At 41.1% G+C, this 24062-nt stretch overlaps 1 protein-coding gene across 1 annotated transcript in view; it reads left to right on the forward strand.

Annotated features, from left to right (window-relative positions):
- LOC126354863 (uncharacterized) overlaps positions 1-24062 on the forward strand; it is a 123133-nt gene that overhangs the window by 49052 nt on the left and 50019 nt on the right. The window contains exons 5-7 of the mRNA XM_050004852.1: positions 357-524; positions 6532-6727; positions 20774-21002. Of these exons, the coding sequence (XP_049860809.1) occupies positions 357-524; positions 6532-6727; positions 20774-21002 (593 nt within the window). The remainder of the gene's footprint in view (positions 1-356; positions 525-6531; positions 6728-20773; positions 21003-24062) is intronic.

The following is a 24062-nucleotide window of genomic DNA, read 5'->3' on the forward strand; positions in this document are numbered from 1 at the left end:
ACCAATGTTGTGGAGATCTCAAACTCTGAAGCAGCAATCGAGAATTGGTCGCACAGGTATACTGTGTACAGTCTTATTTGTAGTGTTATAGTGTTATCAAGTCTACATTGTGCATTTAAGAAAGTTGATACATGAGAACCTCTACTTAGCAAAATTTCACATGCTGTAATTTCTTATTTTAGAAATTTTAAATTCCTATAGTCCTTCAGCGTGAGTTGATTTTCTTTATTTTTGTGATGTATCTATACTACATTGGCATGAAGCAGCAACTGCCACTTTCAAAACACTGTCAGTAGATTTGTTATTATTGGTGGGTGTACTTGAATTTTATTAATGATTATCTTTCTATTACTCAGAAAGCTGGCAGAAGAGGAAATGAAGATGAACATTGCCAGTCAAGATGTTTTTACCTTCCCATCAGAAGCTGAATTAAACGAGCCCCAGGGCCTTCCTGAAGTTCAGCAGCGTATAAAAGACATAGTGCTGGTGCTTTCAGATTTTAATAAGCTTCGTGAAGAAGGAAGGTGAGTTTATCTAACTGGATATTTTTCCTGTATCACTACCAGTTCTCTCCCTCCCTGTTAATATTTGTGAATTGTGGGTGGGAAGAATGACTTTTGGTGAAGCCTTCGTATGATCTCTGACTTTCTTGTTGTGGTCATTTTGTAAGGTGTGTGCGTATGGAGTTTCTCGACTCCTCTTGAAACGTACAAACTTGAAATTTTAACAGTAAACCATTTTATTAAGGGAAATGCCTATCTTGTATCATCACCTGAAACACATATATCATCAGCCAATCCAGTCACTTGGTAATGTGGTCTCTCTGAGTTGTCAGGCAACATACAAAGAAGGATCCCAGCAGGTTCTTTCATTTCTGCCGATCTTGAGTATTGTGTTGCCAGTTGAGTCCAACTGCCTTTCGTAGTCTGTGTCCCATTTGGGTCGTCCCCTTAGTCTTTTTTGGTAAATTGGGCTCCAGTGTGGTATTTGTTTTGGCCATCTGCCTCCTTTATTTGACAGATGAAAACACACACACACACACAAATTTTGTTTGTGTAAAATCCTTTTTGCACTGTATACAAATTTCATTGAATTTATTTATTTGTGCATGTAGAGGAACAATTAAAAACATGACATGTTATGTAATTTAGTTGTGCAGGTAGAGGAAGAACTAAAAATATTGTATGTAATATAATTTAGTGCTAAATAAATATTGGAATAAAATTGTTTACGACTTTGTTTCATAATATGAGTATATTTCAACCTTTAAAGAGTTGTGAGCAAACTAAGTTCAATGTCATTTCTTTCCTGGACTAATATAAGATTGTGATAATTAAGTAAACTTTGGTGAAATACACCATTCTTCTTTGAATCTCATCTATTTCTCCTATTAATCCTACCTGATAATGGTAACAGAGTGACAGGCAGCACTTAAGAATCAGTTGAACAACAGTTTTGTAAGGCATTTCTTTTTGGAAAAAGTTAAATTTTCTTAGATGATTTAAGGTGTACAGGCAGCAATACACTGAATAGTATAAATGTTGAGCAATTGAAAGACACGTAAAAAGACTTAGATATATTAATTAATTAATTAATGGAAAGTGCTCCAGTTTCTGTAGAGAACTTTATTCATACCGTATTTACTCGAATCTAAGCCGCACTTTCTTTCCGGTTTTCGTAGTCCAAAAATTCGCCTGCAGCTTATAATCGAGTGCAAAGCAAGCGGAAGTTCTGAAAAACGTTGGTATGTGCCGCCACAACTAACTTCTGCCGTTGGATATATGTAGTGCTACACAGGCATGCTTTGTAGGCACAAAGATAAATATTTTTTTTTTTAAAAAAAAGGTGAAAGACAAGCTTTTTTTCTCCGAACCGTGTTTTGACCACTGCATTTTCATACATTATCCAACGAAGTAAATACAAATTCCGTATTGTTCATCTTCGAATGTAGCAGAATTTCAGTGTACTACGAAAATCCGACTGGCAAGACTGGGATGTTTGTCAATATGGCCAACTATACGTTCTGAATTTTTTCCTACCTGTGAGAAGAGATGGTTGCTAATAGCAACCTGATGAAATTTGAATCACATACTGTATTCTCTTCACCATAAGAATAATACGAATATAAACATTTTGCCATGTATTCATTCATGTTTGTTGCTATCTCATTTAAATCCTGTCTGCCTAATAAACTACGAAACTAGAGTGAGACAACAGCAAACGTGGAAGAATATACGTATCATGTGATGTTTATATTCGTATTATTCTTATGCCTAATAGTGGTACAGTCAGAAATGAAGCATGGCAACTGACTAGATTTTTAAATCTAAGATGACTAATTTCTGTGCAGAATTTGATGTAATAAAGAAGGGGCCGCAAAGATTTTCAAACGGAGAAAAATTTTCGCTTAAACCTCGTTCAGAACATGTTCTATCATACACAGTCTATTATTTGGTTCTTGTTGATCATTATGAATGAAAGTAGCAGTGTAAGTAGCAACAAAATAGCAGTCTCTTGCCATTGTTTGTTTCGCTAATGAGACGATTCCTCTCTCTCTCTCTCTCTCTCTCTCTCTCTCTCTCTCTCTCTCTCTCTCTCTCTTTTTTTAATAGTACGTGGCGGTAGCGTGCACAAAAGCAAGCGATGCTACTATCCGCGACAGGCCATAAACACACACTAACAGAATGCGACAAACAATGCATGACACAGTGCAGTAATGCATCTTCAGCTTAAGAGTGACGCAAACACCTATAGCAAAGAAAGCGGCACTTGTCAGATCAAAGCAAAATAAGCAATCGACTCAAACCAGACGAAGCACGTGAAAAAGGAAGGGTACCCATGTAAATACGGACGGAGCGCCTGACGCATAGCAATGGCTACGTGGTAAAGCTGAACTGCTAAGCTTACGGCTCGAACCAAACTGCTGTAGCTGTATCATCATTATTCATTCAACCTAAATTGTCTCTCATATTACAATGGACCAACTTTGTTTCGATTTGGAGGTGCGGCCTAAAACTTTTCTCTCTCCTTGCATTTCGAGTCTCAAATTTCAGGTGCGGCTTAGATTCGGGAATTTTTTTTTCCCTTTATTTTGAGTCTCATTTTTCAGGTGTGACTTAGATTCGAGTAAATACGGTACACTTATCAGTTTCAGCCTGTACATTAGACCATGTTCAAGTGGTTCTGAAAAAGTATTATGCCTCCCTCACTGTGCAGAAATTTACACAAACTGTTACTCTCACTGTTTCTTCACATAAAATCAGAATAAAGAATGCACAATAAGCTCTTATGAGACCACTTAAAAATGGCCTAATATAAAGGTTGAAACTGGTAGTGGACTTGATAAGTTCTGAACAGCAACTGCAGAGATTTTCACATGGAATCAGCACACTAATAACTGAGAACCTTTCTAGCTTTCAGACAAATCCACTTACTCACTATAGGGTAAAGTTTTCAAGTTTTCTAACCCGAATCTTTTTTCCCCCTGTCATGGCTTTTCCTTTCCCAAATATTCTTAAAAAAATAACTTATGGTCTTGTTTCAGGAATTAATATTCAGCCATTTCATTGTCTTGTGTATGACTTACATTACATTATGACGTAAATAAAATAGAAAGAAACTTCCACATGGGAAAAATATATTAAAAACAAAGATTCCAAGACTTGCCAAGCGGGAAAGTGCCGGTAGATAGGCACAATGAATAAAACACACACACAGAATTTCGAGCTTTCGCAACCGGCAGCTGCTTTGTCAGGAAAGAGGGAAGGAAAAGGAAAGATGAAAGGATGGGGGTTTTAAGGGAGAGGGTAAGGAGTCATTCCAATCCCGGGAGCTGAAAGACTTACCTTAGGGGGAAAAAAGGATAGGTATATACTCGCGTGCACGCACACGCACACGCGCACACGCACACGCGCACGCGCGCACGCACACGCGCGCACACACACGCGCGCACACACACGCGCGCACACACACGCGCGCACACACACGCGCGCACACACACACACACACACACACACACACACACACACACACACACACACACACACACACACACACACGCACACACACACACACACCCATCCATACATACATACATACACAGACACAAGCAGACATATTTAAAGGCAAAGAGTATCACTTACTCTTTGCCTTTAAATATGTCTGCTTGTGTCTGTATATGGATGGATGGATGGATGTGTGTGTGTGTGTGTGTGTGTGTGTGTGTGTGTGTGTGTGTGTGTGTGTGTGTGTGTGTGTGTGTGTGTGAGCGCGCGCGCGAGTATATACCTATCCTTTTTTCCCCCTAAGGTAAGTCTTTCCGCTCCCAGTATTGGAATGACTCCTTACCCTCTCCCTTAAAACCCACATCCTTTTGTCTTTCCCTCTCCTTCTGTCTTTCCTGAAGAAGCAACGATTGGTTGCGAAAGCTAGAAATTCTGTGTGTGTGTTTGTGTGTTTTATTTATTGTGCCTGTCTACTGGCGCTTTCCCGCTTGGTAAGTCTTGGAATCTTTGTTTTTAATATATTTTTCCCATGTGGAAGTTTCTTTCTATTTTATTTACATCGAAAATTGTACTCGTGTAGTAGAGTACCAGAAGGGATTACAACAAACTGTAATAAGACAAGCAAAAGGTCAATTACATACTGATTATAAAACCATGTGTAGTATTTGCTCATAAAATGAGGCCAAGAGACATCTGCATTGTAATGGACACCCATGTGGGGGATGGATGTCAATAAAATAACAGCATAATCCGCTAAGATAAAATATTAGATATTTGAGACCTAAAAAATAAAGAGAAATGTCATACAAAATAAAATAAAAACAATACAGCAGTAAAACCAAGCCATATTATGCATAGTTGAAACTCATCTTAACAGTCTGCATTTTGATACACAGTATTATTACACTAGTAACTTGTCAACCACACTATATTGTGTAAATAAATGCCAGTGGCCCAATCAGAATTGTAAGTAGTCTAAATGGCTATTCATGCTCGCACAGGCCCGTGAGGAAAAGGTAACATGCTGGTAGGTGGCACATTAGTACACATTATTACGATAAATAAGAACATGTAATCTAGACACAGATGAGTTACAGACATTGACTACAAGCAGGCATTGATTGAAATAAATGGGAAAAGTTGAAAATTTCTGCCATACTAGGATTCAGACCCGGGTCTTCTGCTTACTCGGCAGATGCTCTGACTGCTGAGCCATCCGAACATAGTGGTCATTGCAACTAGACAGTCTACCCTAGCACTCCTCCCGCCAGACCCAAATTCTCAACTTGTCCACACACTACTAATGTAGTGCCCCTTGTTCATTATCCTAATTACTCACAGCATTTTGCCAATTCCTGCAAGAGTTGATATCAATCAGTGCCCACTTGCAGCAAATGTCTGTAATTCCTTTGTTTGTTAATTCATAGTGTTTCCATATGGTGAGGTTCAATAACGGTAAAGTATTTTATAAAATGCATTTTAACCATCAGCTGTTTATTTGTCCCATTATTGATCTACCAGTTTTGGTAGATCACTAATGGGACAAATAAACATCTGATGGTTAAAATGCTTTTTATGCAATTAATTCATAATGGCTGCTGGATCAAAATGGTGTCTGTTGTTTTGGACATGTCCAAAAGAACAGACACCACAAATATACATGTAATATATGTAACAAAATACAATAAGTAAACTGGGGATAAAGGAATTAATCAAATAATGTCTACCTAACATCATAACACAATACAGAAGTTAAGAAAAATGTGTGCAAAAATATATGCGAACAAGGTGACTACATTAAACATGTTTTGCCCATTGGTGTGTGAGACATATTATTATTTCAGGTTGGGAGGTGGATGTATAATCAACCGAAACTAGTCATTATTTAATGTTATTCATTTGCCATCTTGACTATTAAAAATTATTATTTCTTTTTAACTTTACTTAAAAGCTTTAGATTACTAGTCTTGCTATGTCAGGAATTAACTTCACATCATGTTTTTGACCAGGAGCAGATATATACATGTGTTAACATTTTTCATTTTCTTTTAAATGATTTTAATGCATAATAAAGTTCTAGTACACTTGTTATTTTAAAAACTGTTAAATGTTTTGAAATAATAGTGTATCTCTCATGATAGGTTAAATAAAGGTTCGACTTGTAGAGGAAACATTTATTGCACCACATTGGCTCATACGATACTATCCAAACATATTGCCCTAGCGGCCTTGCTCTCAGAGCCCCTTCCCATGCCCAGTGCCCGATGTTATGCCCACTACTTATGAAGGGTGTGTTCATTACATGACTGTGATGCAGAATACACCTCTGACCACATTACATTTAACTGGAAGCTGCGACGGATAATGTCACAGCAGTCAAACAGTCAAGAAAATGCATAGGACAGGAAGTAAACACCACACTTTTTTTGATTGTGCAGAGTTATTTGTTTGACACAGTGTTCTTGTTGAAAGACTGTAGCACTTAAAGAAATTGTTTCATTGTGATTATATGTTGCTTACCTCACAGGTCTCGTTGCGATTATGTGGATCTTCTCCGTAAGGACTTGTGTACGTACTACAGCTATAACGAGTTTCTGATGGAACACTTAATGCAGCTTTTTCCACTGTCGGAGCTGCTAGAGTTCCTGGAGGCGAGTGAGGTTAAGCGCCCTGTTACACTCCGTACCAACAGCCTGAAAACACGACGCAGAGATCTGGCACAGGTAAGGGGGCTTCAGTATTTGTTTCTTGTGATAAATGTTTTGAATTACCACTGTTTGTATCCATACTTGGCTTGCATTTATTGTGAATGTCTCGTCCAGTGCAGTGTCCCAAGCAAATGGAAAAAAGTGCAGAAGACTATTGAACTTAAAAAGGGTAAAAGAATGGACCCAGAAAATTTCAGGGCCATCCCTTAACATGATGGGTTTGCTGCAGAATTCTTTATCTTATTCTTAGTTTGAATATAATAAATTTCCATTACACAGAAGAGCTTGTGTCCACTTATCAACATGGGTTTAGAAAGTGTTGGTTGTGCAAAACTCGGCTTGCTCTTTTCTTACATAATATCCTGCAAACCATTGTTGGAGGGCAACAGGCAGATGCCATATTCTTATATTTCCAGAAAGCATTTGACACAGTGGCCAACTGCAGTTTTTTAATAAAGTTCCGAGCATATGGAGTAGGTTCCCAGATATGTAAGCAACTCGAAAACTTTTTAAGTAATAGGACCCAGTATGTTGTCCTGGGCGGCAAGTCTCCATCAGACACACAGCTATTATCAGGAGTGATCCAGGGTTGTGTGATAGGACCGTTCTTGTTTTCTATACACATAAGCAATCTGACAATGATACGAAAAGGATAGATTGATACTGACCGTCTAGTGGAGACATTGAGTCCCAGACAGGCTCAACAGAAAGATTGTTAAATAAGTAAGCTTTTGGCCAAAAGGCCTTCTTTTGACTTAGACAGCATACACACATGCATTAGCACAAACACAACTCACACGCACAACCACTGTTTCTGGCTACCGAAGACAGACTGCAAGCAACTGCGCGTGATGGGAGAAGCAGTCTGTCTGAGTAGTGGGGGTAAGGAGAAGGCTGGGATGCAGAGGTGTGAGGTTTGGTCAAGTGCTTCTTGTGGAAGCATACAGGTACAAGGTGGACAGATAGAAGGGCAGCTAGGGAGGTTAGACCGGGGCAGGGGGGGGGGGGGGGGGCAGAAAAGGGGAGAAGTAAAAAGACTGAGCGTGATAGTGGAAAAGAAGGCTGCGTAGTGCCGGAGTGGGAACAGGAAAAGGGATAGGTTTGTAAAGGACAGGAATTACGGAGATTGAGGCCTCGAGAGTTGTGGGAATTTGGGCTATATTGTAATTCAGAATTGAGATAAGAGAAATTAGGGCTCTTACATGGACCTTGCCGTTGGTGGGGAGGCTTGCGTGCCTCAGCGATACAGATGGCCGTACCGTAGGTGCAACCACAACGAAGGGGTATCTGTTGAGAGGCCAGACAAACGTGTGGTTCCTGAAGAGGGGCAGCAGCCTTTTCAGTAGTTGCAGGGGCAACAGTCTGGATGATTGACTGATCTGGCCTTGCAACATTAACCAAAACGGCCTTGCTGTGCTGGTACTGCGAACGGCTGAAAGCAAGGGGAAACTACAGGCGTAATTTTTCCCGAAGACATGCAGCTTTACTGTATGATTAAATGATGATGGCATCCTCTTGGGTAAAATATTCCGGAGGTAAAATAGTCCCCCATTCGGATCTCCGGGCGGGGACTACTCAGGAGGATGTCGTTATCAGGAGAAAGAAAACTGGCATTCTACGGATCGGAGCGTGGAATGTCAGATCCCTTAATCGGGCAGGAAGGTTAGAAAATTTAAAAAGGGAAATGGATAGGTTAAAGTTAGATATAGTGGGAATTAGTGAGGTTCGGTGGCAGGAGGAACAAGACTTCTGGTCAGGTGACTACAGGGTTATAAACACAAAATCAAATAGGGGTAATGCAGGAGTAGCTTTAATAATGAATAGGAAAATAGGAATGCGGGTAAGCTACTACAAACAGCATAGTGAATGCATTATTGTGGCAAAGATAGATACCAAGCCCACACCTAATACAGTAGTACAAGTTTATATGCCAACTAGCTCTGCAGATGATGAAGAAATTGAAGAAATGTACGATGAAATAAAAGAAATTATTCAGATAGTGAAGGGAGACGAAAATTTAATAGTAATGGGTGACTGGAATTCGAGTGTAGGAAAAGGGAGAGAAGGAAACATAGTAGGTGAATATGGATTGGGGCTAAGAAATGAAAGAGGAAGCTGCCTAGTAGAATTTTGCACAGAGCACAACTTAATCATAGCTAACACTTGGTTTAAGACTCATGAAAGAAGGTTGTATACGTGGAAGAACCCTGGAGATACTAAAAGGTATCAGATAGATTATATAATGGTAAGACAGAGATTTAGGAACCAGGTTTTAAATTGTAAGACATTTCCAGGGGCAGATGTGGACTCTGACCACAATCTATTGGTTATGACCTGTAGATTAAAACTGAAGAAACTGCAAAAATGTGAGAAATTAAGGAGATGGGACCTGGATAAACTGAAAGAACCAGAGGTTGTACAGAGTTTCAGGGGGAGCATAAGGGAACAATTAACAGGAATGGGGGAAAGAAATACAGTAGAAGAAGAATGGGTAGCTTTGAGGGATGAAGTAGTGAAGGCAGCAGAGGATCAAGTAGGTAAAAAGACGAGGGCTAGTAGAAATCCTTGGGTGACAGAAGGAATATTGAATTTAATTGATGAAAGGAGAAAATATAAAAATGCAGTAAATGAAGCAGCCAAAAAGGAATACAGACATCTCAAAAATGAGATCGACAGGAAGTGCAAAATGGCTAAGCAGGGATGGCTAGAGGACAAATGTAAGGATGTAGAAGCTTATCTCACTAGGGGTAAGATAGATACTGCCTACAGGAAAATTAAAGAGCCCTTTGGAGATAGGAGAACCACTTGTATGAACATCAAGAGCTCGGACGGAAACCCAGTTCTAAGCAAAGAAGATAAAGCAGAAAGGTGGAAGCAGTATACAGAGGTTCTATACAAGGGCGACATACTTGAGGACAATATTATGGAATTGGAAGAGGATGTAGATGAAGATGAAATGGGAGATACGATACTGCGTGAAGAGTTTGACAGAGCACTGAAAGACCTGAGTCGAAACAAGGCCCCCGGAGTAGACAACATTCCATTAGAACTACTGACGGCCTTGGGAGAGCCAGTCATGACAGAACTCTACCAGATGGTGAGCAAGATGTATGAGACAGGCGAAATACCCTCAGACTTCAAGAAGAATATAATAATTCCAATCCCAAAGAAAGCAGGTGCTGACAGATGTGAAAATTACCGAACTATCAGTTTAATAAGCTACGGCTGCAAAATACTAACGCGAATTCTTTACAGACGAATGGAAAAACTGGTAGATGCAGACCTCGGGGAGGATCAGTTTGGATTCTGTCGAAATGTTGGAACACGTGAGGCAATACTGACCTTACGACTTATCTTAGAAGAAAGATTAAGAAAAGGCAAACCTACGTTTCTAGCATTTGTAGACTTAGAGAAAGCTTTTGACAATGTTGACTGGAATACTCTTTTTCAAATTCTAAAGGTGGCAGGGGTAAAATACAGGGAGCGAAAGGCTATTTATAATTTGTACAGAAACCAGATGGCAGTAATAAGAGTCGAGGGGCATGAAAGGGAAGCAGTGGTTGGGAAAGGAGTGAGACAGGGTTGTAGCCTCTCCCCGATGTTATTCAATCTGTATATTGAGCAAGCAGTAAAGGAAACAAAAGAAAAATTTGGAGTAGGTATTAAAATTCATGGAGAAGAAATAAAAACTTTGAGGTTCGCCGATGACATTGTAATTCTGTCAGAGATGGCAAAGGACTTGGAAGAGCAGTTGAACGGAATGGACAGTGTCTTGAAAGGAGGATATAAGATGAACATTAACAAAAGCAAAACGAGGATAATGGAATGTAGTCAAATTAAATCGGGTGATGCTGAGGGAATTAGATTAGGAAATGAGACACTTAAAGTAGTAAAGGAGTTTTGCTATTTAGGAAGTAAAATAACTGATGATGGTCAAAGTAGAGAGGATATAAAATGTAGACTGGCAATGGCAAGGAAAGCGTTTCTGAAGAAGAGAAATTTGTTAACATCGAATATAGATTTATGTATCAGGAAGTCGTTTCTGAAAGTATTTGTTTGGAGTGTAGCCATGTATGGAAGTGAAACATGGACGATAACTAGTTTGGACAAGAAGAGAATAGAAGCTTTCGAAATGTGGTGCTACAGAAGAATACTGAAGATAAGGTGGATAGATCACGTAACTAATGAGGAGGTATTGAATAGGATTGGGGAGAAGAGAAGTTTGTGGCACAACTTGACTAGAAGAAGGGATCGGTTGGTAGGACATGTGTTGAGGCATCAAGGGATCACAAATTTAGCATTGGAGGGCAGCGTGGAGGGTAAAAATCGTAGAGGGAGACCGAGAGATGAGTACACTAAGCAGATTCAGAAGGATGTAGGTTGCAGTAGATTCTGGGAGATGAAGCAGCTTGCACAGGATAGAGTAGCATGGAGAGCTGCATCAAACCAGTCTCAGGACTGAAGACAACAACAACAACAACAGAGACATATAGACAGTCATTTTTGCCTCACTCCATTTGTGAGTGGAATAAGAAAGTAATTGACTAGCAATGGTACATGGTACCCTCCACCATTCAACATGTTGTGGCTTATAGAGTATGTATATAAATGTAGATGTGTTGTGGCAAGCCAAAGAAATGGAAAAATAATTTCTGACAACTGATTAAAATGTAAACTAGTAGTTGCATAAAGGAAATCAGTTTATGTAATGTACTCGTAACGAATCTTGCTGTGTGCTGTGAGGCACCTGTCGTGACATGAGGGTTATAGTCATCGATTGGCAGCATGTGATTCACGTGTTTGATTCCTGCCTCTCTGTTATTAATCATATAAAAATTGCGATTTTTGAAGGTTCAGGCTGTTACTGGTTCACAGAATGTTGTAGTTTGCCAGGACATTGTGTGTCCCCGTAAAAAGGAGCATGTCCTGTTGAGACAGGCAGTTGATCTCTCTCTGTACCTGCATCCCTGGCTTTCAGTGTGAAGTTTTTGTCCTTGCTGATATTTTCCTTTCTTTTCACAGTACATGTAGGGACACTGAAAAAAACCTTCCTGATGGCTTAGAACTTCGAACTAAACCAGGGATGTGCACTGCTCCATATGCTTTCTGGTGTCTGTAACAATGAGCATCAAAATGGTTGCAGGTATTAGTGGACACAAGGTTGTCACAGCCAGATTGAATATTGTAATCCTCCAAAAATAAACAAAAAATATACCTATTTAAAAAAGCAGGTAATAATTTTCTTGACACCTTCCTGAGAGACAGTCTCCACTCCTTCCAAATGAACGGTGTAAGTATAGACCAGGTGTGGCCAGAATTCAAAGAAATACTATTGTTAGCAATGGAGAGATTTATATCAAATAAATTAACAAATGTTGTAGCTGATCCTCCTTGGTACACAAAATGGCTCAGAACATTGTTGCAGAAACAATGAAAAAAGCATGCCGAATTTAAATGAATGCAAAATCTCCATGATTGGTGATCTTTTACAGAAGCTCATGATTTAGTGTGGACTTCAATGTAAGATGCATATAATAGTTTCCATATCAAAACTTTGCTGCAAAATCTGGCAGAAAATCCAAAGAGATTCTGGTTGTATGTAAAGTATGCTAGCGACAAGACACAATCAGTGCCTTCTCTGCATGACAGCAATGGAATTGCTATTGACAATATTGCTGCCAAAGCAGAGTTACTAAAAACAGCCTTCCAAAATACCTCCACCAAAGAAGAGAAAGTAAATATGCCAGAACTGAAATCAAGAACAGCTGCCAACAGGCGTAACTCGGAAGTAGATATCCTCACAGTAGTGAAGCAACTTAAATCATTTAATAAAAGCATGTCCTCCGCTCCTATCTACCTTTCAGAGTATGCTGATGCAATAGCTTCCTACTTATCAATCGTATACAACCGCTTGCTCGAAGAAAGATCCATACCCAAAGACTGGAAAGTTGCACAGGTCACATCAATATTCAAGAAAGGTCTTAGGAGTAATACACTAAATAACAGGCCCATATCATTAATATTGATATACAGTAGGATTTTTGAAACATATATAGTGTTTGAACATGATGAATTACCTCGAAGAGAACAGTCTATTGACGCACAATCAACACAGATTTAGAAAACATCTTTCTTGTGAAACACAACTAGCTCTTAACTCACACAAAGTGTCGAGTGCTATTGACAAGGAATTTCGATTTGATTCCGTATTTCTAGGTTTCCAGAAGGCTTTTGACACTGTACCACCCAAGTGGCTTGTAGTGAAACTGCGAATATCGCCTCAGTTATGTGACTGGATTTGTGATTTCCTGCCTGAGAGGTCACAATTCGTAGTAATTGATGAACAGTAGAAAATGTTGTGGAGAAGGCAAACCAAGGACGCTTAGAACATGTAACAGATCTACTAAAGAGACTGCCTACACTACACTTGTCTGTCCTCTTTTGGAGTACTGCTGCGTGGTGTGGGGTCAATATCTAATAGGATTAACAAGGTACATCAAGAAAATTCAAAGAAGGGCAGGATGTTTTGTTGTTTATTATCGTGAAATGGGAAGAGTGTGTCACTGACGTGATCCACGATTTGGGCTAGTCATAAAACAAAGGCGTCTTTTGTTGTGGTGGAATCTTCACACGTAATTTCAATCACCAGCTTTCTCCTCTGATTGCAAAAATATTTTGTTGACCCTGACCTGCCTAGGAGAAATGATCATCATAATAAAATAAGGGAAATCGGAGCTCACACAGAAAGATATATAGGTGTTCGTTTATCTGTGGACTGTTCGAGATTGGAATAGTAGATTAATAATTGTGAAGGTGCTTTGATGAACCATGTACCAAGCACTTAAATGCGATTTGCACAGTACCCGTGTAGATGTAGATGTAGATGTAGACGAAGACTTACTATCATAGCCGATCAGGGGCAGCTGTTTAATGTTTACTGACGACGTAACACTAGTCCTTCTGTGAAGTCCTGTAGCAGTTGTGTGAAATATCTTCACAAATTTTCAGTTGACTCAGTCATTATTTGACTAATAGAACCTGCTGGACATAAAATGTTTGTCAGAAACGATAGTGCCCTTGTGTAGCATAATAGCAAGCCTAATGTTCACAGTATGTATAAATGACATACCAGTTAATGTCAGTGGTGCTATCAGATTGTTTGCTAATGGTGCTGTTTTCTGCAGGAAGATATTCCATTTGTCTGGTTGTAATGAATGCAGAAAATCTTGGACAAAAGTTTTGCTTAAGCTTTCGGCCACAGCCTTCATCAGAAACACACACACACACACACACACACACACACACACACACACACACACACACACCATTTATTCACACAAGAAAGCACACCTCATACCCATGCGACAGCCAGCTCCAGCAGCTCAGACCAGAATGCCAAAATAATTATTAGGGTTAATGCTAAGAAATGAGATGAAATAGGATGAACAAAAGTCCCTCTATTGTGCACTGCCCATTGGCCTGCAGGGTGTATTATGAGAGCTAGTTTCAAACTCAGCATTCTCCACTCTCCATGATTTTGTCACAGATGCAAAAAACATTACATGTATTTCTCATCAGTTTCGTTGGTATTTGTCTGTTTACAACAGTTGTTTGGACCAATGAGAGCGCATTTCCTGACCTACTTTTTAAGTAAACACTGATTGTATAATGTAATATGAGGTTAAGATATGGAGACTGCTGACTTTAAAACAGTACTTGGAGATTGTTGACTTTTATGTAGTAGGGTAGGGGGACTGCTATGTTGATGTAACAAGAAATAAAAACTATATTTTAATCAGTCTTATTTATATTGTTAAAAATAGTACAAAAACTTCCACAGTTCACATAGATTCTGAAGTACTGATTTTATTTGTATGTCTGATGAAAGATAAAGGGAACATTCAAGTAACTAAATAAATAATCCTTATTTTACCCCATTTTTATTCTGCCCCCTTTAAATGTGAAAAGCTATGTCATCATCTGCTACATTTTCACACAATGGATCATCAGCATCTGCAGAAACTGCAGATGATGGTTGTTCTATTCTTGAAAACACTTTTTGAAGTTCTTTGTACTGTCTACCTTGCTCTCCATCATGTGTTCTTTGTAGGTTTTCAACATCTGTCAGTTTTAGTGATGCCACTTTGTGGAGATTACCTAGTGGGATGACCGCGGGGTTAATATTAGCGACAGACCCCTTTTTGCTGGTGATGCAGTTCCAACAGCCTAAATCACTTGTGTGGATTTGTTCACCTCAAACTTATATATTTTTCTGTCTGTTTATATGTCACTTCAGAACTATCATTTTGAAGTGAAGGTCTGGAAATGCCAGGATCCTGCTTGCTTGAGATAAGTATCAGGCTGTTTATTCCAGTCTTAACATTTGATAGTCATCTGCTGCTTTAAACGAGGTAGTACAGTTTGTGGTTATTTTCAGATGTTCCTTAGCATTGGATATCACTTCATGCCATCTGAATACCTTTTCTAAATTTTCAAATACCCTGTTTGGGGGGGGGGGGGGGGGGGAATTGGAGGAATGTTGCCTATCAGGAAAGTAAAGTTGGAGTACAGATATATTATATTATACGCAGCTGTCAGCAACCACCTCATGCACATAGATACAGTAATTCTATTTTTGTTTTGACCAGAGCATCCAAGTAGTACTAACCTAAATGTACTGTACTGTACAGTGACAAGGAGCAAAGGTGACTTGCTTAGTTGCTTTGGGAACTGATCTTCCATCCATCTGTAGCAGAAACAGTTGCTAGTTGCCAGAGGAGCTGTTGATGTCGCTTTCATTACTGTAAAATTTTGCATGTATAGTTGCTTACTATAATAAGCCTGCTGATCTGGCACTTCAGAGAGCAGCAAATTTTTCTCTATATAAAAAGAAAATATCAATAAATCTTTATCTGGTCGATACAGTGCTTGCAAAATACTTCTACTAGCCATTAGATCAGTTTTCTTTTTAGGATCAGTTTCTTTCCTGACCTGCTCTCTTAATGATACACATATTGAGCAGTGATCTGTGTAGCTATTGAAATCTCACATGCTGTACTCTGTTGCATATTGTGCCATTGGGTGGTCCACCTTATTTTTGGTGACAGTTTGGCAGAGGTCATTCTATCTAGTTGAAAGTTGGTTTGTTGTCATACCAATGTAAAATGCTGTACAGTTGTTGCAGCAGAGCTGGTATACAACATTCCTGCTTTCTCAGGTGGCCCAGCCTCTGATGGGGTAGGAGAAGCCTGTGACTGAACTGGTGTAATTGGTGCTGGTTGGGTAAATTGGGCAGGTCTTGCGTCTTGGTCTTTCACAGGGATATAACTCTGTGGCAAAGACTTGCTAGGTCTAGTGGCATAGAGATGGACTAGGATGGGCAGGTAGCAGAACACCACTTTGGGACGGGCTGGAAGTACCTTGTGTAGGATGTCCCTAATTTCAGGCCATGATGATAGATAACCAAAGCACTGACTGTGGATGTCGTTCAATCATTCTGGTCCACAAAGCTATTGAGTGACGAGGACGGTGCTTCATTGTGGTTAGTTCTTGAGGCGGATGTGAGGATCATGAGTGTATGAGGTTATGGCATGAGAAATCTGTTTGTGAATTAGATCTGGGAGGTATTGCCTGTCTGCAAAGGACTTTGTGAGGCCTTCAGCATACTGGGTGATTCCACCAGTCCCTTTCCCTGATGACAAACCTATTTCTACAAAAACACATCACCCCGTCAGAGACATACCTGAACCACCTACATTCCCTCTGCAAAATACTGTTATATGCAATCCCCACTACCTACACGTCATAACCCAAATTGAAATCTTGACACTCTAGCACCTATAAGAACATTCTAAACACCACCTTCGCAAGTTATCTATCCTGCCATCCCACTCCCATCTTGGGGCACCACTATCCAATCCTCATCCCACCCATGCTGTTCGTCCTTGTCAATTCCTCATAGTACTCAGACACTGCATAGCTGACCTTTTCAACCTACCATATCTTTCAAAGACATCTACCGACACTCCATGAAATCCAGAGCTGAAACAATCCCAGAACAGTGTTGTTAACCTCTCTACCAAAATCCTCGGCCCCACAGAAGTTTGTCCTACCCAAAGGCCTCAAATTCAGCCCTACTCCCAGGTTTAACTGTGTTGGACTTGTGAAAGACCTACTTTCCTCCTTCTGTTCCCTATAGTGGAAACACTTCTTTGCCACCAGCCCCTCCAACCAAAGGCACTACAGTCCCTACTTCGAACCCTGCCTGTCCCAATTCATATCACCAACAAACCATGACACACACACACACACACACACACACACACACACACACACACACACACACACCTGGTCACCTCCCAGGAATTTCTAACTTCCATCCTGGGCTCACCAGCCTTCCCCAGTCTCTCCCTAAGACCAACAAACTTTCAACAGAATAACGGACTGCCCTACACAATCTAAAACCAGATCCTGACCTTACCATCCTCCCAACAGGCAAAGGTTCAACCACTCTTATGATGTATCTATAACACGCCTGGGGGGTACAGTTGATGGGGGACCCTTAAGCGGTCCTCACTTTGACTGTGCGCCCTGTCCTTGCCACATACCCGATGCTACTGCGGCAGTCATATTATTTCTGCTCCACACCGGTGCTGGTTTGCCTGACATTAAGTATACAATTATGCGAGCGGTTTTAGGGTAGCCACTCAACACTAAACACAACACTGTCCTATGTCTCCTATGAATAATTATATTCTGAGAGAATAAGAAAATCACAGGTTGTATTGATTCCACTCTAAACCTTAAGTGTTGATGACAATTAATATTCTTGTTGATTTGATGGGAGGTCATAATTATCATTCCCTTATTAATGTACAGTATTCATGATGATGTTAATGTCTGTCACTGTTGTACTTCATACTGTCACACGTATTTCACAGTCTTAACTCTGGCTGAATAGATACACAGGCAGTGATGAGGATTAGATAATTACCTGTCCAAATTATCACTTGGATGACCATACCCATAACCGACACAACGCGGGTGATTGTTGATGATGCAGAAGCTGAATTGTCGAACAAAAGTTCTTACTCGTCACGTACACACAGATATCTGATACCAGTTCTTCTTGACACTTGTAATCATGTAACACTGTTCATAAAAGTTAATTTACAATTCTCAGTTCTCACTTGTACAAGCGTGTTCATAACTGTCTCTACGTGGCTGATTGTTGCTGATGCTGAAACGCAATGATCGAATGCACTCTCTCACGCTCACTACTGACACTTGAATGCTCTCTTTGTGGTAAACAATATTACTGATTCACATTAGTTCATTCCCAGAGGCCGAACAAGACGCGGATGATTGATGTTGTATGTACGACGTGCAAACAGGTGGATATTCAAATATGTTATCAGTGGCACTGCTCATTTCTAATTACTTCTTTACACACTTTTCACTGAAAATCCAATTCCATATCTCATTTTTTCACAGTTACAGCACTTGTAGCCACACTTGAACTTCCATAATAATGCCTTTCTAATGCAGAGCTACCCACAGCACAACATAGCAACTCTGTGTCCCATGCTTGACTCTGAAACTCCACAACCAAGCCAATGGTATGATGATACATTTACAAACCAGAGTGATTAACTTGCAGAGGGCCTCTGCCTTGTCAGACATCTCCACCAACAAGCTCTGTCGGAGTTCCTCCGTCCCAGAAATCCAACATAACTTTTGATCCCTGCTGAAATCCTTAGATCCTTCCCGGAACCTCTCCCCGGAATTGATATACCTACTCACGCAAACAACAGCCCGCACACCCACTTTCTACATGCTCCACAAAACCCACAAATGTAAGAATCCTGTGTTCTCCATTGTGGCTGGTTACATTGCTCGCACTGAAAGATTGTTAGCCCATGTTCAACATTTCCAATCAATTGCTCAAAACCTAGCCTCCCACATTAAAGATACCAACCAGTTCTGGCACAGGTTCTCCATAGTCCCCACTGTCTTACCTTACGGATCCCTACTTGTCACTGTTGATGCAACCTCCCTATACACCAACATCCCTCATGCCCATGGCCTTGCTGTGATTGAACACTACTTTTCCCAACACCCAGCAGATTGCAGACCCACCATATCATTCCTCTTCCACCTAACCAACTACGTCCTAACTCATAACTGCTTCACCTTTGAAGGGAAGGTATACAAACCAATTTATGGCACAGCCATGGGCACCCATATGGCAGTCTCCTATGCCAACCTTTTTACGGACAACTTAGAGGAAACATTCCTCAAACCCTTGATCTGGTTCAGGTTTATTGATGACAACTTTATAATCTGGACCCAAGACAAGGACACCATATACTTATTCCTCCACAACTTCAACACATCCTCTCTTATCCATTTCACCTTGTCCACCACTACCCATTGAACCACCTTCCTAAATGTCCATCTCTTCTCTGATAGCTCTATCCTCTCCTCAATCCACATCAAACCTACCAATCACAAACAGTACATGCACTTTGACAGCTGCCATCCTTTCCACACCCAAAAGTTCCTCCCATATTCTCTGGCCACCCACAGTAAATATATCTGCAGTGATGAGAACTCCCTCACCCAGTATACTGAAGGCCTCACCGAGCCTTTGCAGACAGGTAATACCATCCAGACATAATTCAAAAACAGATTTCTCATGCCATATTCTCACACAAACCTGATCCTCACATCACCCTCAAGAACTAACCAGAAAGAAGTGCCCTGTTTGTCATCCAACACCACCATGGACTGTAATGACTGAACCATGTCCTTCATCAGTGCTTTGATTACCTATCATATTGCCCTGAAATGAGGGATGTACTATCCCAGACACTTCCAACCCCTCCCAAAGTCCACAACATTCTAGTCCATCCCTATGCCACTCCATCCCTAATCCTTTGCCACAGGTACCATACCCCTGTGCAAGACCTAGATGCAAGACCTGACCACCCACCCAGCACCTCCTACTCCAGTCCTGTCATAGGCTTCTCCTGCCTCATCAGAGTCTGGGCCACCTTTGAAAGCAGCCATATTATATACCAGCTCTGCTGCAACTGCACAGCAATGACAATGAACCAGCTGGCAACTAGAATTAACGGCCACCACCAAACTGTTGCCAAAAGCAAGGTGAGCTTCCCAATGGCACAACATGCAGCAGAGCACACATAAGATTTCAATAGCTGCTTCATAGCCCATGCCATTTGGATGCTCCTCACCACCAACATCTTTTCTGAGCTGCACTAATGGGAGCTATCCTTTCAACACATCCTTTGCTCCCATAACCTTCCTGGCCTAAACCCAAGGTAAGTTACTGCCCTCCTCCCCATACAATAGTGTGTGTGTGTGTGTGTGTGTGTGTGTGTGTGTGTGTGTACTCCATTCCCTGCCTCACTACCCCTGCCCAGTTTGTGTCCACACATCATCTAGTTGTGTTTTGTTACCTTGCGCCCCAGGAAATCGCATGCCCGGCCATCTCTCCTATGCCTGGCCATCTCTCCCACAAGTTGCGAGATGCTTTCTCCCAACCCTCTCCCTGCATGTCATCACTCAACCCGCACTAACTTCACCCCTGTACACTCACTGTGGGCCAGTAAATAGCACTGGCAGTCGACTGATCTGATGCACAATGTAGGGAAGCAGTTGTGTGTGTGTGTGTGGGGGGGGGGGGGGGGGGGGGGCATGTTTGCATGTTTTTCCTACAGCTAGAAAAAGGAAGTGCATTCCAAAAGCTAGCAAAGCTCTGTACCTTTTGCCTACTGACGATGCAGTGCTTCTGCCCCTTGATGAGTCATCTCCTTTATTCATAAATAATTTGAAATGGTATGTTAGCTCTGTAGCATTTAATATCAAAGTTAATCCAGTACCTTCAAACCATTATGATAAAAGTGGAGATTGCCAGGTTTGAAACTAGCTCCTTCATATGTAGATGTAGGTGTTGGCAGTTAACATTTTGGCATAACTAAGTTTACAGTACTATTACTAAAGCAAATGATAATTGTGTCTCACTTCCATCCCTCGCAGGCGCTCATCAATAGAGGTGCGAACCTCGATCCGGTCGGGAAGTGGACCAAGGTCGGATTGGTGGTGTACTCGTCCTCGGTGGCACTGGGAGCGACGCCAGAGTACCTGGCGGGCCACTACATGGTGCAAGGTGCGTCCAGCCTGCTACCTGTGATGGCGCTCGCTCCTCAGGAGGGTGAGAGGGTGCTCGACATGTGTGCCGCACCTGGCGGCAAGGCCTCACACATAGGTGAGTCGTGGGCCGGGGGCACGTTGTGAGGGTTCTCTGCGGTGCACCTGTGCTGTCGTATGTTTGTCCACAGTTTTTAAAGTTCTTCCTGTAAAACCCATTATGATGTGCATATGTCATTAATGGTCTTGGGATCTCGAGTGTATGAAATATATAATTTTTTTCTGTATTGTAAGTTGTATACTATCTTGAATCACATTTTATTATTCTGTTTCTTATGAAGCCCAGATCAGGACAAGAAAATATTTGCTTTTATAAACTTAATAATATACATTTCATGGATTTGGTGTAGATTAGAACACGTACAATCTAGGGCCATACTGTGTGTTTCGAGCAACCTTTCATTACAATTGCAGATATAACAGTGTAATATAAACAAAATTATTGTAATCTGCAGACACGATACTGTGTGTTGACCCATTGTACCGCCATTAACATTCATCACGTGGCAGCAGTACATATTCACAAACTGGCCAAAATGGAAGTTTAGCTTTGACGGCGTGCTGTCATTGAATTGCTTTTCACAGAGGAAAGATTTGCATCAGAAATTCATCGCAGGCTTCAGTATTGATGTGGAGATACGGGTGTGGATGCTTGCAGTGTTAAGATAAATCCTTCAAATACAGGAAAACGAACTCCCGAGATGAGTTTTGTAATGGTCGTCCTCAAACTTGTCTCCTTAATACGCAGTGAGAGAAGAATTGACAAGCTCATCAGGCAAGACAAATTTTTCACTGTGAGTGAAATCGTAACAAAGCTTGGTGTGGTGCAGCAAATTGTTCGAATGATTATTGAAAAGTTTTTGGTTTCTGGATTTAGTAATCAAAGTCAACACAACTCAGAAAAAAAAACTGTCACACAGTGTTCTTAGAGATTTCATAATGAAGGAGATGATCATTTGATGAGTATTGTGACATAAAATGAAACCAGATTTCATCATTGCTGTGAAACAGAACACCAAAGAATGAAAAGGCGTCATTTATAACAGTTGAGGATTGCATCTTCTGGCTTGCAGGGAATTGCCTTTTGGTTGATTTTCATGAACCTGGGCAGCCAATAAGTGCTGTCCAGTACAGTTGTAGCTCCATTGTGCATTTACAATCACATTCTCAGATGAGAATCATTGTGCAGTAAGCTAATGCACAACTGTGCACTGAAGAAACTCAGGACATTTGGATGGGAACGTCTCCCCCACCATACCTGCAGTCCTGAATCTGCATGTTTGACTACCCTGTTTTATGTACTGCAAAAGAATAGATGTGAGGTTAACACTACATGACTCTGGAGGGTGTTGAAAAAGCAGTATATTAGTGTGTTTGGGCGGTCGGAATGGCTTCTACTACAAGAGAGTTGTGATCCTTAGAGAATCGTGGCAAAAGTTGGAAATAAATAGACTATATTGTAAAGTGACAGTAATGTCTGTAGATAAAATAATGTACATGGTTTGTCTCAAAAATAAAAGTAAATATTCATACCAATAAGTTGACTTTTCAGTTTTATTCTTGCAGAACCAGTCACAGAAACAGCAGTATTAAGAGTGCCAGATAAAAATTTAAGTACACTGTTGAATTTCTATCTTTTTGGATTCTTTTGAAACTCTTTCATTCAGTGAAGGGGATAAAGAGGTAATGGAATGAGTGGAATGAGAAGTAGCAACCACTTGCCATATCTTTGAGTGGTACAAAAATGAGAAGTTGAACATAATAGACCAGCTTTCAAATACTGACACGCGCAAGTAGAAAGAGAATTGACTAATAGTCAAAATTCAAATTTCTAGCATGTTACTAATACTGAGCAGTTGATAATCTTTTGTTCAGAGATATGACTCAGTTCACAAGAATTTTGTGTGTGTGTGTGTGTGTGTGTGTGTGGTGTGTGTGTGTGTGTGAGAGAGAGAGAGAGAGAGAGAGAGAGAGAGAGAGAGAGGGGGGGGGGGGGGGGGGAGGGGGTATATGCTAAGATATCCTTAGCCTGTTTAATTTTGCTGCATCTCTTACTAGGATGAGATTTTCACTCTGCAGCAAAGTGTGCACTGATATGAAACTTCCTGGCAGATTAAAACTATGTGCCGGGCCAAAACTCGAACTCGGGATCTTTGCCTTTCGTGGGCAAGTGCTCTATCAATTGAGCTACCTAAGGACGATTCACGACCCGTCCTCACAGCTTCACTTCTGCCAGTACCTCATTTCCTACCTTCCAAACGCCACAGAAACTCTTCTGTGAACCTTTCTTCCGGGAGTGGTAGTTCTGCAAGGTTCGCAGAAGCACTTCTGTGAAGTTTGGAAGGTAGGAGACAAGGTACTGGCAAAATTGAAGGGGTTAGGACAAATTGTGAGTCGTGCTTGGGTAGCTCAGTTGGTAGAGCACTTGCCCACGAAAGGCAAAGTTCCCAAGTTCGAGTCTCGGTCCGGCACACAGTTTTAATCTGCCAGGAAGTTTCACATCTGTTACTGTTTTCGAAAACTGTTAATTCTGGCCATCTCTCTCTTTCCCTCCCTCCCTCCCTCTCCCCCCCCCCTACCCCTCTCCCCCTCTCCCTCTCCCCATCCACCTGTCCCTCTCTCCCTCTCCCTCCTCTCCACCACCCTCTCCCTCCTCTCCACCACCCTCTCCCCCCTCTCCACCACCCTCTCCCCCCTTTCCACCACCCTCTCCCCCCTCTCCTCCACCCTCTCCCCCCTCTCCACCACCCTCTCCCCCCCATCCACCCCCACCCGCCACCCCATTTTCCCTTGAAATGATTGTGTGAAGGCTTGTTCTGAAAGATAATTGTCTTGATTATAGAGAAAATTAGTTATTTTATTTTTTGTGCACCCATCACTGCCTTATTTTATACCTGTGCCAAAAAATCAAGATATGAAAGACCTAAATCCTGTTGTCATCATGAAGTGTGAAAATAGTAGTGCGTGAGATGACCTCATTTCAAGGCAAGATTTACGTTGGAGACATTAGTTAATGCACATCAGGCCTGGAAGGAGAGGCCACCTCTTTTCATTTTGCAAATATGGTTTTCGCTGATATAGTTTAGGGGATCTGCCTGTAAACCAGGATGTTGGGATA

The sequence above is a fragment of the Schistocerca gregaria genome, chromosome 3 (genome assembly GCF_023897955.1).
Source record: "Schistocerca gregaria isolate iqSchGreg1 chromosome 3, iqSchGreg1.2, whole genome shotgun sequence".
Classification (NCBI taxonomy): domain Eukaryota; kingdom Metazoa; phylum Arthropoda; class Insecta; order Orthoptera; family Acrididae; genus Schistocerca; species Schistocerca gregaria.